We start from the raw sequence: 15,114 nt of genomic DNA, 5'->3' as shown, positions 1-15,114 counted from the left end.
AATTAAACGCATTCTCAAAGTGAGGTGCGAAACAATAATGAAATGGTCACACCTACTTAAACTTATGAAATCATCCATCAAAGGCCAGCGCAGCCCAGGAGTAGTAGATCTCGGGATTCAAAACCCTCTACAGCCTACCCAGACCAAAGGAGTCATGAAGCCAGAGCTGGAAGTTAGGTCCCCAGCTGAAATGGCCACTCGATTGTGGCTGCCACTTTGATTCCAGTAGGGCATCACCGGCCCATTATCCTTTGTGGGTCTTGGTGAGCAGAAAGGAATATGTGGGCCAAGGTACTCTTCCCAGTATCTTAGATTTACCAAAGACTCAGACATGGGGATCAAAACAAGTCACAGCATCATTCTCTGCCTTCTCCATTTTATCCCCATAAAGGCCCTTTGGAGTCGATTAGACTGAGAGAGGACAATGGGTGCGCAGTCACCCAGTGTTGTTGCATGGCAGAATGGAGATTCAGGCCTGGGTCGCCCAGACCTTAGTGAGAAGGAAACAGTCAATGCAGAAGAAGAGCAGAGAAAATGTAGTGAAAAATGACCTTGTTCAGGTTGTGCAAAAGACAGAAAACAGCAAACCCTGAACCGATGGTATTGTCACGCTGGCTTCCTTTGTCTCTGGAACAGTGGGAAGTTTGGGGATATAGATATTACATCTAGCATTTGTTCCATTATATTGTCCTCTCATTAGATCTAATGTGGTGCTGTGGTTAGTGTGTCAGCCTAGAATCCAGGAAACCCATTCTCAGATCCCCACTGCCCTGAAACTTGCTGGTTTCCCCTGGGCCTAATCTTTCTCTCTAACCTACCTCATAGGATGGCTGTGCGATTAAAATAATATGCCACCCAGAGCTTGCTGCAGGGAGTATGAATAAGCGCATAGTGGAGGAATCAGACCCTGTGAGCCTCTTCTTTTAAAATATATGTAAGATTCTGTATCAAGAGGGTCCCCAGGAGCTAGAACAGTCTTTGTGAGATGCAGGATTCAGCACCAATGGGGAGGGGGGGGAGATATAGTTATTTAAAATTTGGTTCCTTACAAAAAGATGACATTGATTGTTTTCAGGTTTGAAGACTCTGGCTACTCAGTTGAGCTCTTGTACTTCCAGTTTGAGCCAAAGGAATGGGATTTGCACCACCCTGATTTATTTAAATCTGGGTTGAGTTATGTACGCTTTGCTTCCTGTGACAGGCCTTAGATATTGTAGCAGGGGTGGCCAAACTTGCTTAATGTAAGAGCCACATAGGATAAACACCAGATGTTTGAGAGCCGCAAGACAGGAAAGGAAGGTGGTGGGGGGAGCGGGAAGGTGGAAAGAAAGCAACTTTAAACACATTCTCCAAGCTGCAGACTGGCTTGGCTTGGAGAAGTGATTTAAAGAAATAAATGTCTTCTTCTCGTTGGCTGATGGGGTGTGTGTGTGGGGGGGGGGGCTCTGAGAGCCACACAATGTGTGTGAAAGAGCCACGTGTGGCTCTCGAGCTACAGTTTGGCCAGCTATGGTGTAGTCTTTCTGAAATCCAGTGAAAGCAAAAAGCAAGCTCTTGTAGATGGGTTGGACATCCGAGCATCTTGTTGTCCTTCTCCCCTCCTCCCAAGAATTTGGAGGGGAGTCCTGAGCACGTTGGGATTACACATTCTCTCTTGCTCTCAGATTATGTGTGCGTGGTGGATGTGGATCTGCTGGAGCTGGTGATCACCACGTGGAAGGGAGCCATGGATGGCAAGCTGGTGAGTGATCAGAGCCCTTGTGGGGTCTTGTGCTGCCCTTTGCATGCTTCCTGTTCTGCATTAAGCAGCAGACTGGGGTGCAAGACCCTCCTTCTAGAGAAACTGTTCATAAAGTTCTGTGCCACCCAAGCTGGGTTACCAAAAAGGGGAAAGGGCTCATCCCTCATTATCCTCTTAAGAGAAGTGAGAAAAGCAAGTTGGGGTTTTGATACTCTTCACCCTCCTCGGCACAGACCCGGCCGCTGTTCGAGCTTCGCTGTTCCAACAACGTGGTTCACGTGCACACCTGTGCGGACTCGTGCGCGGCCCTTGCAAACCTCATACAGTACGTGGTGAACAATGGCGACCTGCACCCACCACCGCGGCATGACAGCCCCACAGAGATTGCTGGCCAGAAAGTGCAGGTGAGTGTGGAGCGGAGCCTCAATTAGTGAAGCTGGGGCTCGGGCTTGCAAGCTTCTCAGTCCTTGCCAGTGACACCGGTGGGGTAGACAGTCACCTTCCTGGCAAGGATGTCCCCACCCTGACGCTCTGAACCCTGCTCTCATTCCTCTGCTAGCTGTCCGAGAGCCCGGCATCGCTGCCCCCCTGCCCCCCTGTTGAGACAGCAGCCATTAACCAACGAGACCTCACCGATGCCCTCATTGACACAGAGCGGAGCCTCCGGGAGCTCTCTACTGAGACTGGTAAGGGGAGGGAAGGAAATGGGGTACTTGTCTCCCAGTTCTGACTCTTCTGAGGCTGGATTCTTCCCCTTCTTGCTGCTTTTGCTTTACTGAATAAAAACTCTGGATTGTTAAAAATCTAGCCCTTGTTAGTAAACAAAACCCTTTGCTTTTTGTGCTTCTCGTTGCTTAAGATTTTCTTTGTTCAACAATGAGGGTAGCTTTTTTCATATTACGTCGTACCATAATTAGGATCTGAACCTTCTTTGCTCTGCATAGTGGGATCTTCAGCTTTCAAAATACTGGGAGATTTGAGCTCGCTGTTCTGTGGGGGTTACAAGCAAGAAATAACACAGCTACAATTACTGGCAAATGAACAAAATAAAGATAAATGTATGAAAAATTGAATTGCATCTTAAAGACTTAAATTCCATATGTTCAAATTGTACAAAAATGCTACATCATATAAATACGAGACCCATCAAAAAACCGCTAAAAGCAGATACTCAAGTCAATTCATAAATACTCAGAGTTCACTGTATTCTTCAAAACTTTCAATCAGAAATAATTCCTTTTTCCATGCAGCAGTGGAACAAAAGTAGGAACCCCGCTTATTAGAACTCTGGAGACAGGGGCACAGGCTGGAACTGACCGTTTCACTGTAGAGCTTCATCGGACATATAAATCAGGGTGTCATTCATTGCTCATACTTATACGCAGATGACATCTTACTGCTTCTCACACATCCAGAAAAATCCTCGGTATCTCTAGACTCCCCTATTTTACAGGGCAAACTTGTAAATTCATATATTTATCTTTATTTTGTTCATTTGCCAGTATTTGTAGCTGTGTTATTTCTTGCTTGGTTCCCTTCAGTTATACACGGCTTCCTCTTTTTGTTTTTCCTGTTCTGTGGGGGTGGCATGGCTGGGACTGTATTATTATCTGGAGTGGGCACAGAGAGCCATGACCATGTGAAATCTTGCCCCTTCTTCCAGGTGACTGCGGACTCAGGCGGCAATCCTCTCCAGTCTCTGTGTACCTTTTCCCAGGGGAGAAGGGGGCTGCGGTCAAGGGCAAGGCCCCAACCCCACCACCTGCCCCTGAGGGGAAAGGGCTGGATCTCAGCCCCTTGGAGGACAGCGAGGGCGAGAGCGAGGCCACAGACACAGACGACTTCTGCATCTTGGACGCCCCAGGCACAGGCATCCCAGTAAGGGCGTCCGTCCTCACTGTGTTTGGGGGGGTTGGGAGCCCGAGTCTCTAGCCCTTCCATAGCTAGGCATATGGGTCAAGGAAGGGGATCTTGCTTTTTGAGGAACTGGGCATCACAAGGAGAGTAACCCCTCTTTTGTCTTTTAATTGTGTCTATTGTTTCACATTTGCTGCAATTGTACACAGTGTGGAAGACCTTTTTACTGTTTGCAACAGATTCAAGAACAGAAATGTATTAAATACATACTTTTGACAGGCAGGGGCAGCAAGAGTAGGCTGGGAGCCATAACTTACTTTATAACTTCTAAACTGCCTTTCCCCGCAACACATGCAGACTCCAGATGGCTGACATTTTCCATAAAGAGCAACATTTGAGTTCAGTAGCAAGATTCCCAGGGTATAAACTTGAGGAGTCAAAGCTCTGGAAATCTTGTTAGTCTTTTAAGGTGTTACTGAACTCAAATCTTGCTCTTCCACCTGAAACAATCCATAATACAGCTTGAGAAAACCAGCATCTGCTTGTCTCTGTCTCCATAGCCCCGGGATGGTGAGCCCGTTGTGACTAAGCTTTTGGAAGGACCAGTCTGCATCCGAGAGGGCCACTTCTCCCGGCCGCTGGGCAGCACGGACTTGCTGAAGGCTCCCTCGCGCTTCCCCATGCCTGAGAGCCGCGTCATGCTGCGGGAGATTTCAGTGGTCTGGCATCTCTACGGCGGCAGAGACTTCGGGGTTGGGCGTTCATCCTCCGGTCACGTCCATTCGCCAAGGTGAGAGCAGGGGTGCTTTAGTCCTCGTTGCATCTGCACTAGGTGGTCTTTGCTGTCCATTGCTCAACTCTGACCCTTCTCCCCTCATTACCTTCTCCCCCCCCTCAACTTCAGGGCCAAGCCGTCCCTCTCTAGCGCCCGCTCCTCCCCTTCCCGCTCCTCCGTCACCAACCGGCCACAGAACACCTGGCGGGCCCAGGGAGGCACTGGCCGGATTCATGACCTGCTAATGGAGATCCAGTTGACAAAAGTGAGTGTTGGTGGCTTAAGAGGGAGATGAGTGGAAGGCATACCCATCTCCCCTCAGTTTACTTCATTGGTTTAAATTGATGGCCTGTCTACCCAGAAGGCCTTGGGGGCCAAAGAGTTCCTTGTGAGTGCCAGCAGAGTGTAGTGGACAGTAGGATCTGGGAGACCCAATTTCAGATTCTGTTCTGTTGTGCCATCTCACCTTGTCTGTTGCAGCCTAGCCTAGTTTATGTAGTGGTGGTTGTGAGGATAAAATGGAAGAAGGGAAGAATATTGTAAGCCACTTTGGGTCACTGCTGGGGAGGAAAGAGGGGTATAAATGCCAAATTAAATGGTGGGGCAGTCAGTAGGAGCACCTTCCTACGTACCTACAGCTGTCTGCAGGTGTGAAGGGGAGATGGATGGCACATCTGCTTACATCTCTCCCGCCTTCCTTGAAGACACCATAACCCTTTCCTTCCTCAGGTGAGCTTTCAGCATGAAACATACCCCACGGGCACCTCTGAGAAGCCAGCCCTGGAGCTGGGGGAGCAGCCCCTGGCCAGGCAGGTATTCATCGTCCAAGAGCTGGAGATCCGGGACCGCTTGGCCTCCTCCCAGATCAACAAGTTCCTCTACCTGTACAGCAGCGAGTGCATGCCTCGGCGCACCCACTCCAACATGGTACGGGCTCACAGCAGGCAATATTAAGAAAGCAGCTCAGCTTGTGGGGATGGTCCATGTTTTTTGAGGGCCAACAAAGAGGACTGTTTCCCAGGCTCTAGAGCTCAGGTTTGCCCATCCATGGGTGATTGTGTTACCTCTATTGTTTGTCTGTGGGAAGGGGTGTCTTCCACACTCTCCCTCTACAAATACTGCCTCCTGACTTAATCGAATAGTGGGTTTCCTTTGGGAAGTCTAAGGCTGAGCTCACATTGTGCAACCTCCTGGTGAGATCTGGGGCTCTTGAGAGATTCCTTTCATCCTGGAGAACACAGCAGTAGCAAGAGTTACAGACACTGATCAAAATGTCCAGGAGTTCATTTTTGAATACATCACGGGGCAGTTTTCTCAGGATCTTGGCTTCCTTAAACCTGTCCTGTGTGCTTGGCGGGAGCTTTGGTGGTGGTGGAAAGCGCCATGAAGTCACAGCCAAGCTATGGCATTCCTGCATGGGATTTTCAAGGCAAGAGAAGTTCAGAGGTGGTTTTGGCCCTTGCCTGCCTCTGTGTAGCAACCCTGAACTTCCTTGGTGGCCTCCCATCCAAGTTGCTAAACAACCCTGCTTAGCTTCCGAGATCTGACAAGATCTGTCTAGCCTGGGCCATCCGGGGGGCTTTACATCTCTGAAATTGGGACACGGAGGTGATATTTGAATACCCGACGAGACTCGTTGCCTCCCTCCGGCTGCTCACTCTAGCATGGCACTTGCTAGCAGGATGGCTTCGGAAGGGCGTGTTTCTCTGTCTGGCAAGGTGCCCACGTGTGGATTGTCTTCTGGGACTCCAGGAGGGTGATTCTCTGCTGCTTCCTCCCCCTTGCAGCTCACCATCAAAGCCCTCCATGTCTGCCCTGAAGCTGGCCTGGGAGGTCCAGAGTGCTGCCTTCGAGTCTCACTGATGCCACTGAGGTTGAACATTGACCAGGTATAAAATGGGATGAGCGCTGCCACAGACCAGGAAGCTGGGGAGGCACTTGCCTGTGGCCAGTGTTATCCCAGCAGGGAAAGTGTGTGTGTGTGTAGCGATGCCCCCCAAAATGCCTGAGTGTTCAGACCCAGTCACACCATTTGAGTGTACGTATGTGTGACTAACCTAGAAGAGGGTGTTTGGGGCAGGCATTGTGGGCCATGAGGAACTCTGGGTTCCTCTCTTCTTTCTGGCTCTGGAGCCAGGCAGCCTTCCTCTGGCTAAACTAGAGAGGCTGGCTGAGTGGGGGGGACTCCTTTTCACTCCTTTGTTTTCTCTCCAGGATGCCTTGTTCTTCCTGAAGGACTTTTTCACCAGCTTGGCTGCTGGCATTAACCCTGTCGTGCCCTCTGAGGCCGGGTCTGAAGGTGAGTCTGGCCTCGCGGTCGGTCTTTGCCAGCTTCCCCATCCTCTCGGTACCCTGGCTGTGGATTCAGAGCGGACCTGTGTGAGGCCTGGCTGGAAAGCCCACTCCTTGATGCTGCCCCTGCTCTCCTTTGACTCTCCCCCTGCCCGCAGGTCGCACAGAGTCCCTGGGGAAGGAGCCTGAGGGAGTCGAGGGTGAGATGACGGCTTCGATGGAGACCACGTTCAGCGAAAACAGCTCCTTGTCCAACACCTCCTCTTCCTCCTCTGACCAGCCTGTATACTTCCGGTAAGCAACGAGCAAAGGAAGGCAGAAGCCACTTGTTGTGGGCAGAGGGAGGAGGCTCTGCTGGGGAAGCTTCCTCTCACCTGCATGGTTTCTACCTGCAGGGAATTCCGGTTCACCTCTGAAGTGCCCATCTGGTTAGACTATCACGGGAAACACGTAACTGTGGACCAGGTGGTGAGTAGCCGAGCCAGGAAAAGCTCCTCCGTCTCCAGGCATTGCCAGCTCATTCAGGAAACCAGTCCTTACTGCCACTTTCCCATCTTGGTGAAATGAAGTAGACAGTGGACTCTGCAAGGCTGTTTTCTTGCCTTTCTCTTATGGAGACTTTTCAGGCAGCCCTTTCTTTGCCCTGCCTTCCTGCTTTAATAAGAAAAGCTCACAAGACATCCAGCAGAAGAGATGTAAAACGCCAAATGTTTCCAAGCTGACCAAAGAAAAGGGGCTTTGCTGTCTGCCTCGTCCCCCCTCCTAGCCATGGCCCTTCTTGTCCTCACACCAACACTTCTTGGGGGAGGGGGTGAGATGCCCCCAGGGTTGGGGTGGGGAAAGGGATTTTCTGATTAGAAGAGGGCCTGTGGGTGATTCTTGCTTGTGGGAACCTGCCTCTTACCCCCTCTCTCATAACTTCCTGTCTTCTTAGGGCACTTTTGCTGGCATCCTGATTGGCCTGGCACAGCTCAATTGCTCCGAGCTCAAGCTGAAGAGGCTTTGCTGTCGACATGGGTGAGGAGCTGGGGTGGAGGGCAGAGGGAGACAGTGTTTCGTGCTTGCTGTTATGGTGGCCTGTCCTTGCAAGAACTATGCCTACTCCCCCTGCTCCCTTAATCACAGTATTAATGTAGCCGTAAGGGATTGTATGCAGAGCCACTTTTTCTTTTCAGAAAGTTTGCCGATTGCATCTGTTTTATCAAAAGCTATAGTTGGCATTTGTTGGCTTTCCTCCCTCCCTCTTACAAAATATGCTGAATATGTCAGTTTGATGAATAATAGCAAATCATGGGAAACCGATAAGTCTTTTTTGTAGCAGCATCACTGCATGTGGCAAATTTCTAGAACAGCAGTATTGTTTTTTTGAAAAAAGGTCACTGCCTCAAGGAGCTTGCAGTTAGCGTTTCAGCCACAAAGGAGGCAGGAGAAGGAAGCTTGGGATGGATGTGAGCAGCGAGTGCATGATGGCTAGAGCGTCAGGCTAAGATCTGGGAGATCCAGATTCAGATCCCGACACTGCCATGGAAACTTGCTTGAGCCAGGCGACGCACTCAGCCTAACCTACCTCGCAGGGCTGTTGTCAGGATACAGTGGAGGAGAGGAGAGCGATGTAAGCTGTTTTAGGTCCCCATTGGGGAAGAAAGGTGGGAAGTGAACGAAATGAAATGAAATGAAATAAATGAGTAAGAAAGCAGTGACTCACCCTGAGGCTGCACTGCAGGTGGGGGAGCTGAATTTGCTGAGTCAAATGGCAAACGAGAGTTTCCCTCCTTGAGGGATGGAGCAACGCAACTGATGACAGCTGGCTTAACTCAGCATTGTTGTGGTGTGGATGATATGGAAGACCAAGTGATGGTGTCAGCTACCTTGCGCCCCCTTTGGAAAGAAAACTGTGGCTTAACTAAGTAAATAGCAAAGGTGATTGTGTAAATGTTGACCTTTTACAACAAACAGAAGGGGAACAGCCTGTGTTGTGGGCAAACGAGAAAGTGACGATTCAGTCCTGTGCGGAGTAACTCAGCTTAGATTGGAGCAAGATTATTTAGGATTTGCACTGCAAGTTTGTCGCAGTCACTGTATGAATCCTGATTGGTTTGTTTCTCATGTGACCCATAAGGATTTTGGAAGGCAGAACTTTGGCCCTGGACTTGTGTGAGCAGGGTGACCCCTTGAGCAGCCCACCCAGGGTTAAGCCAGCTAGTGAACATTTTGGTAGGGGATAGCTAGGGATGGCTAGAGTATTTGTCTTGGGAATCCTATGCCTGGTTTTACTGCCTCAGTGAACATATATGAACATATGAAGCTGCCTTATACTGAATCAGAACCTGGGTCCATCAAAGTCAGTATTGTCTACTCAGACTGGCAGCGGCTCTCCAGGGTCTCAAGCTGAGGGTTTTCACACCTATTTGCCTGGACCCTTTTTGATTGGAGATGCTGGATATTGAACCTGGGACCTTCTGCTTACCAAGCAGATGCTCTACCACTGAGCTACCGTCCGTCCCCAGGAGCTTAGACCCTGAATCATTTCAGAGTTTTGCTACGAAAAAGTCAGGTAAAACTTTGATTGGGATCAAAAGTGTGACCCCTGGGGTTCATACCAGTCCTACTGTGGTTTCTTCCATGATGGACAAAAGGTTTCAGGAAGCCCTGCCTGCGCTTTTGCCTTAAGAAGAGTATTGACAATGAAGCTGACTTGCCTAAGGCAATTAGGAAGTTAAAGCTGAGAGATTAGCTGTCAGAAATCTCTATGGACAAACATTCTAAGGTCGAGCTTCAGTGCAGGGAGATGGGAGAGCTGCCATTACTGGCAATGTCCTTGAATTCTAGCCTGGAAGTTATTGCAGAAATGGGGAGAGCATTTTTTGCAAAAAGAGCTGGCAGACTGACCCTTCCCCCACCCCGCCAAGGACAATGGCATTGAAAAGAATGTGTCTGCATAGGACACAACAAGTAGATAAGATTCCTACAGAAGTCCCTGTATTTACTTTTAATTCATCTTAACTGCCAGACTCGGTTAGACCTAATCAGTGCTTAGTTATTGAGTACCGTTAATTTAGCCGTTCGCCATCTTCCTGCCCTGGATCCACGATACGTTGAGCATGGGGAGAAAGCCTTAAGATTTCCAAAAACTCTTTCTGGAGAGCCAGTTTGGTGTAGTGGTTAAGTGTGCGGACTCTTATCTGGGAGAACCGGGTTTGATTCCCCACTCCTCCACTTGCAGCTGCTGGAATGGCCTTGGGTCAGCCATAGCTCTGGCAGAGGTTGTCCTTGAAAGGGCAGCTGCTGTGAGAGCCCTCTCCAGCCCCACCCACCTCACAGGGTGTCTGTTGTGGGGGAGGAAGGTAAAGGAGATTGTGAGCCGCTCTGAGACTCTTTGGAGTGGAGGGCGGGATATAAATCCAATATCTTCATCTTCTGTGTCTTGAGATGGTGACCAGCCAGCATACCCAAGGTCCTGAACTTAGTGCTAGGCTGGAAAAGGAGTCTGTCTTGTGAAGGCAGAAAGAGGCTTCCTTCTTCCTGAAGCCCCCAAGCTGCCCTCCTCCCAAAGTCGCAAAGCAAAGTCGCAGTTTGTCCTGCTGTGTCTCTGCCAGAGGAACGTACTATTTCAGTACTCACAAAGGAATCCTGGCCCCACTGGTGGAACTCTTGATGGCACTTGGGGGGTTTTGGCCACTGTGTGACACAGAGTGTTGGAATGGATGGGCCATTGGCCTGATCCAACATGGCTCCTCTTATGTTCTTATCCTTTTATCGGACAGCAGTGGAGCTTGTTGAAGGTGTGTCTCATAACTCGAAGCCACTCTCTAGCAGCCCTAGCAAAGCAGGGCTTCTGACAAGTTGAAACAGACCATGAAGCCAAAGATGGATATTGAAAGTGCCTTTTTTTAAGGAAAGAGCCTGCCAGTCCCTATCTTTAGGATGCTGAAGGAGTGGATATGCGTAGGCTTGTCTTCCTCCTCCTGAGCAATCCATCACTGTGAATCAGCACTATTCCTCCTCCATAATTGGTAAACTTTACCCAATAGAATTGTGTGATGGTATGAGATGGTGACGGGGAAAACAAGAACGGCTTCCTGCCACTGTGAAGGTCTCAGCCTCAGGGAACCTTCCCACCCACCCCCCAGCCCCAGGGTTTTATTAGCCTAGCCTGCAAAAAAGGTGATACGTCTTACCTTTGTGATAGTCACACAAGAGTGCTAAAAAAGCTATGAAAAACAGTAGTGAACCGGTAACAATGACTAGAAGAACATGATTCAATTGTTACATCCTTTATGACGTCACCTTTAATTTTGTTAAAAATGTTCCCGTTATAAAAAGGATCATTGCGGTTACACGCTCACTACTATAACAAGAATTCTTTGCAAAATGGTGGAGGGTAGTCTGTAACACCAAAGGAAAGGGATCACTTTGGAAAGGTTCAGGAATTATTTCACAGAGCAAAACTGACTGTGTATCAAACCTTAATGCTAAGTTTAAAAAAAATTAAGTAAAAAATGAAAATATATGGCGCCCCAGGGCTTGGGGGTCCAGTACTGCTGTTCCTAGCAGCATTTCAGAAAATGGGGGAGGGGGTCTCGGTGGCAACCTGTAAGGGTTTTTTTTTGCTTATTTCCTGGTCACTGGCAGAAAGTGCACATTGAATTATGCAAAAGAAGAGACTGTGTTAAGTTTTCTGAACTTACAAAATGTAGCAGGTTCCAGGATTCAGGTTTCTTCCATGCGTTATATGTGTTAAGTTCTGCCATGCTGTTAAAGCTTGCTTGAGAGACCTTGGGCCTGCGACACAACCTAGCTTACCTCATAGGGTTGTTGTGGAGATAAAATGGGGGAGGGAACGATGCTGTAAGCTACTTTGGGTCCCCATTGTGGGGGAGGGAAGGCATGAGATAAACGAAGGAAACAAATTTTACCTGGAGGACCCCAGCTGAGCTCAGGGTTCTGCATAAGTCACTGTGTAGGGATTGTCTTCTGACCTGGATGGCCCAGGCTAGTCTCATTAGATCTCAGAAGTTAGTATTTGGAGGAGAGACCTCCAAGGAAGCCCAGGGTCACCCTGCAGAGGCAGGCAATGGCAAATCCACCTGTGAATGTCTCTTGCTTTGAAAACCTTATGGAGTCACCAGAAGTCAGAAACAGCAAGGGATTGGGTGGGCAGGGTCCTGCATCATGCTTCCAGTGTGTGAGTGTGTGTGGGGGATCAGTACCAATTCATCACCTGACCTCTGCTCTTCCATTCTAAGGCTCCTGGGTGTCGAGAAGGTAGTGAGTTATGCACTGACAGAGTGGCTGACGGATATCCGCAAGAATCAACTGCCTGGCATCCTGGGAGGTGTGGGCCCCATGCATTCAGTGGTTCAGCTCTGTAAGTTGCCCCTGATGGAAGAACTGAGCTACTTGAGGAGGGGGGCGGGTGTGGCAGCACGAGCAAGAGAGAAGTGACTGTCCGCTAAATGTGTTTGGAGGGCATGTATGTGTGCATGTGCATGAGGTCTGGAAAGCTTCCCTCTTACCATGATTCTCCTTTCTCCTCCCCCCCCCCCTCCCAGTCCACGGCCTACGTGACCTCTTCTGGCTGCCCATCGAACAATATCGCAAGGATGGGCGCATCATCCGTGGCCTGCAGCGTGGCGCTGCCTCCTTCGGTACCTCTACTGCCTCTGCAGCGCTGGAGCTCAGCAATCGTCTAGTGCAAGCCATCCAGGTTTGGGTTGTGTGGAGGGGGGATGAAATTGCAGGGGGGGGGGAATGTGCCTGCCCCTGTGCTTTTCGGGGGTTGTGTCCAGGACTTTTTGGAGAGCATTTTGACTTTTTTCTCCACCTAAAGCCTGGTTAATTTCTGTACCAGGTGCTGACCTTGAGGTCTCTCCGCTTTTCAACCAGGAGGGTGGGAATAGAATAGTTTGAAATGCATCCTCTTCCTTCACCACCTGCAATCTCTTCTCTTGCTCTGTAGGCCACAGCGGAGACCGTCTATGACATCCTGTCCCCTACAGCCCCTCCTATGACTCGCACCCTCCTGGACAAGAAATACACCCGCAAGCTAAAGCGTGGCCAGCAGCCAGCGGATCTGCGGGAGGGCATGGCAAAGGCTTACGATACTGTGCGAGAGGTAATGGTTTCTCCCTCTTCCCCCTTTGCAACTCCCTGTGGGTGCGGGGCTGCAGGAAAAATGGAGTTTCAGCCAGTGGAGAGACCCCACCAGTCTTGTCAGGTGGAGGGTCCAGGGGTTTATATCCTTGGGGGTTTATATCCTGCCCTGGGCTGGCCTTGTGCATGCAATGGGAGAGGCCACCCAGTCTTTCCTATAACATCTCTTTAGCTCCCCCTTTCTGTGTCATTTCATCAGGGTGGGGAGGACATAGTGGGGCTCCTTAATTTGTTGCACCTTAACTAGTCCCCCGGGATAGAAGGCAGCATGGTATAGCCCAATCTCATTAATCTCTCCCTTTCCTTGGAGGTTTTTAAACAGAGGATAGATGACCATCTGACAACAACGAAGATCCTGTGAATTTAGGGGGAGGTTTTTGTGAGTTTCCTGCATTGTGCAGGGGGTTGAGCTTAGATGACCCTGGAGGTCCCTTCCAACTCTATGATTGGAAGCTCAGCAGGGTCAGTACTTAGGTGGGAAACTCACCCCAAGCAAGGCACTGCAGAGGAAAGTGCAAAAGCACCTCTACTGCCTCGAAAGCCTCTTGCTGGAGTCATCGTAAGTCAGCAGCCGCTCCTCAGCCTGTCCCCACATAACTAGATCCTGCCTTCCTCCTCTGCCATTGCTTTCTGTTCTCTTCATTCTCCAGGGAGTCATTGACACAGCCCAGGCCATCTGTGACGTAGCAACCCGTGGCCACGAGCAGAAGGGCATCACGGGGGCCGTGGGAGGCGTCCTGCGGCAGATCCCGCCCACGGTGGTGAAGCCACTCATCGTGGCCTCGGAAGCCACCTCCAACCTTCTGGGGGGGATGCGTAACCAGATCAAGCCCGACGCTCGCAAGGAGGAGTCTCTGAAGTGGCGGTCAGAGGACACCCAGGAGTGAGGGGCCTCATCAAGCTCCACGGACCCAGACCAGGGGGGAGCTACGCCTCTTAATATGCCAGATGTTGCACAGCCATTGAACAGCACAGTCGCCCCTTCCTCCGTCTCACCGTGTGAAGAGCCTTTGAGGGGTGGGGGAGGAAAGAGAAGACAGTCTCTGTGTGGGCAAGAATTTAGGGAGTTGGCTTAGCTCAACGTGCACAAGGCATCCTGGGGGGTGGTGCCAACTCCCCCCCCCCATGTGGCTTCAGTCTTATTTTTGTACTTTTCGGAAGTAAACTTCTGCATGAACTGCAGCTGCTCCCCCTCACCCCCCATGAAAGAGGTCAAGGAAGAAGGGAGGAAAAACAGCTGAACAATTAAAGGACACTGTGGACTTGTTTCCCGCTCCTCGTGTGGTTGGCTGGGGCAGAGGGGCAGGAACGGTGGGGCAGGGCTTTCCTTTTTTGCCCCTTCCCGTGTTCTGGTGTTCCTGGCCTGGGGGAGGCTGCACAGTCGAGCAGCTGCAGTGTCTCTAGATGGGCAGCCCCACACAGCACTAGTGGCATAATTCCTTCCCAATGAAGGAAAAGCAAAGTTAGTAAGCAAGCTGAAAACCAAAAGGCAAGTGGAGGGGGAACAGTAATGGGAGTGGGGTGTGCTTAAGCAGCTGCAAAGAGTACTCAAGGCTTGTCTGGGGGAGGCTGAAAGATGGTCAGAAGCTTTTGGAGGAGGTGGTCCACACCGGGCAGAGACCTGGGGTAACATTTTCTTGCCTTCAGCTGTGGAAAGAAACGCCCCTCCCAGACCCAGGCTGCAGTCCTCTTTGTGACCTCTGGGGGGAGGCAGAGTTGGGCAGTGAGGTTTCAACTTTCTGTAGGGGAATGTAATGGGACCGTTTGCTTCTTGCAGAGGGAACTGGGTCCCTGCAGCCTTGGCAGGAGTTGTTCCGTGAAAACAAGCAGCAGACCCATTACTCGAGACACAGGATTTAGCCGTGTCTTCCTTTCTGGCACTGTTCGACAGCTCCAGCGCTGCCTCGTATCTGTTCCTCGTAAGCACAGCCGTGGTATCGGAGGAGAAATTATGACTATGTGGCTAGTTATTCCTTTCTGGGTTTAACGTCTCCAAAGATAGGAGCTGGTGTTCAAGTGTGTCATTTCTGTACTCCAGCAAGGAAGGCAGAATCATTTCCCTCCCCCTCCCCTTGCCAATTGTCTCCCGTGTTCTTCCTCCCACTACACCTTGTTGGGAAAAGAAAACCATATCCATGGCAACCTGTTTTAGAAAAAGGAAATGCTGGCATGGGAATGCAGGAGGAGGGAGGGGCTGCTGGTCGGCTCGGACTGCCAGGAGAGGAAGCCCCTTGGCATTCAGCCTGGGACCGGGCATTCTGTGGTGGCTTGTTTGTGTCCAGTTGCCGGGGCAATG

The 15,114-nt window shown here is 50.4% G+C and overlaps 2 protein-coding genes across 3 annotated transcripts in view; both read left to right on the top strand.

Moving 5' to 3' along the window:
• The window catches only part of ATG2A (autophagy related 2A), a 39,932-nt gene extending 25,846 nt beyond the window's left edge, over positions 1-14,086 (top strand). For both annotated transcript variants that reach the window (XM_060252668.1, XM_060252675.1), the window contains 16 exons: positions 1,665-1,741; positions 1,975-2,145; positions 2,301-2,427; positions 3,405-3,619; positions 4,159-4,388; positions 4,503-4,638; positions 5,103-5,300; positions 6,161-6,262; positions 6,588-6,672; positions 6,824-6,959; positions 7,061-7,133; positions 7,600-7,682; positions 11,912-12,033; positions 12,218-12,372; positions 12,625-12,780; positions 13,469-14,086. In XM_060252668.1, the coding sequence (XP_060108651.1) occupies positions 1,665-1,741; positions 1,975-2,145; positions 2,301-2,427; positions 3,405-3,619; positions 4,159-4,388; positions 4,503-4,638; positions 5,103-5,300; positions 6,161-6,262; positions 6,588-6,672; positions 6,824-6,959; positions 7,061-7,133; positions 7,600-7,682; positions 11,912-12,033; positions 12,218-12,372; positions 12,625-12,780; positions 13,469-13,705 (2,303 nt within the window). In that variant the 3' untranslated portion in view covers positions 13,706-14,086. The remainder of the gene's footprint in view (positions 1-1,664; positions 1,742-1,974; positions 2,146-2,300; positions 2,428-3,404; positions 3,620-4,158; positions 4,389-4,502; positions 4,639-5,102; positions 5,301-6,160; positions 6,263-6,587; positions 6,673-6,823; positions 6,960-7,060; positions 7,134-7,599; positions 7,683-11,911; positions 12,034-12,217; positions 12,373-12,624; positions 12,781-13,468) is intronic.
• EHD1 (EH domain containing 1) overlaps positions 1-15,114 on the top strand; it is a 154,118-nt gene that overhangs the window by 31,640 nt on the left and 107,364 nt on the right. The gene's annotated exons all lie outside the window — the stretch shown is intronic.

The sequence above is a fragment of the Heteronotia binoei genome, chromosome 1 (assembly GCF_032191835.1).
Source record: "Heteronotia binoei isolate CCM8104 ecotype False Entrance Well chromosome 1, APGP_CSIRO_Hbin_v1, whole genome shotgun sequence".
NCBI lineage: Eukaryota > Metazoa > Chordata > Lepidosauria > Squamata > Gekkonidae > Heteronotia > Heteronotia binoei.
This window is presented reverse-complemented; position numbering and strand designations above follow the sequence as displayed.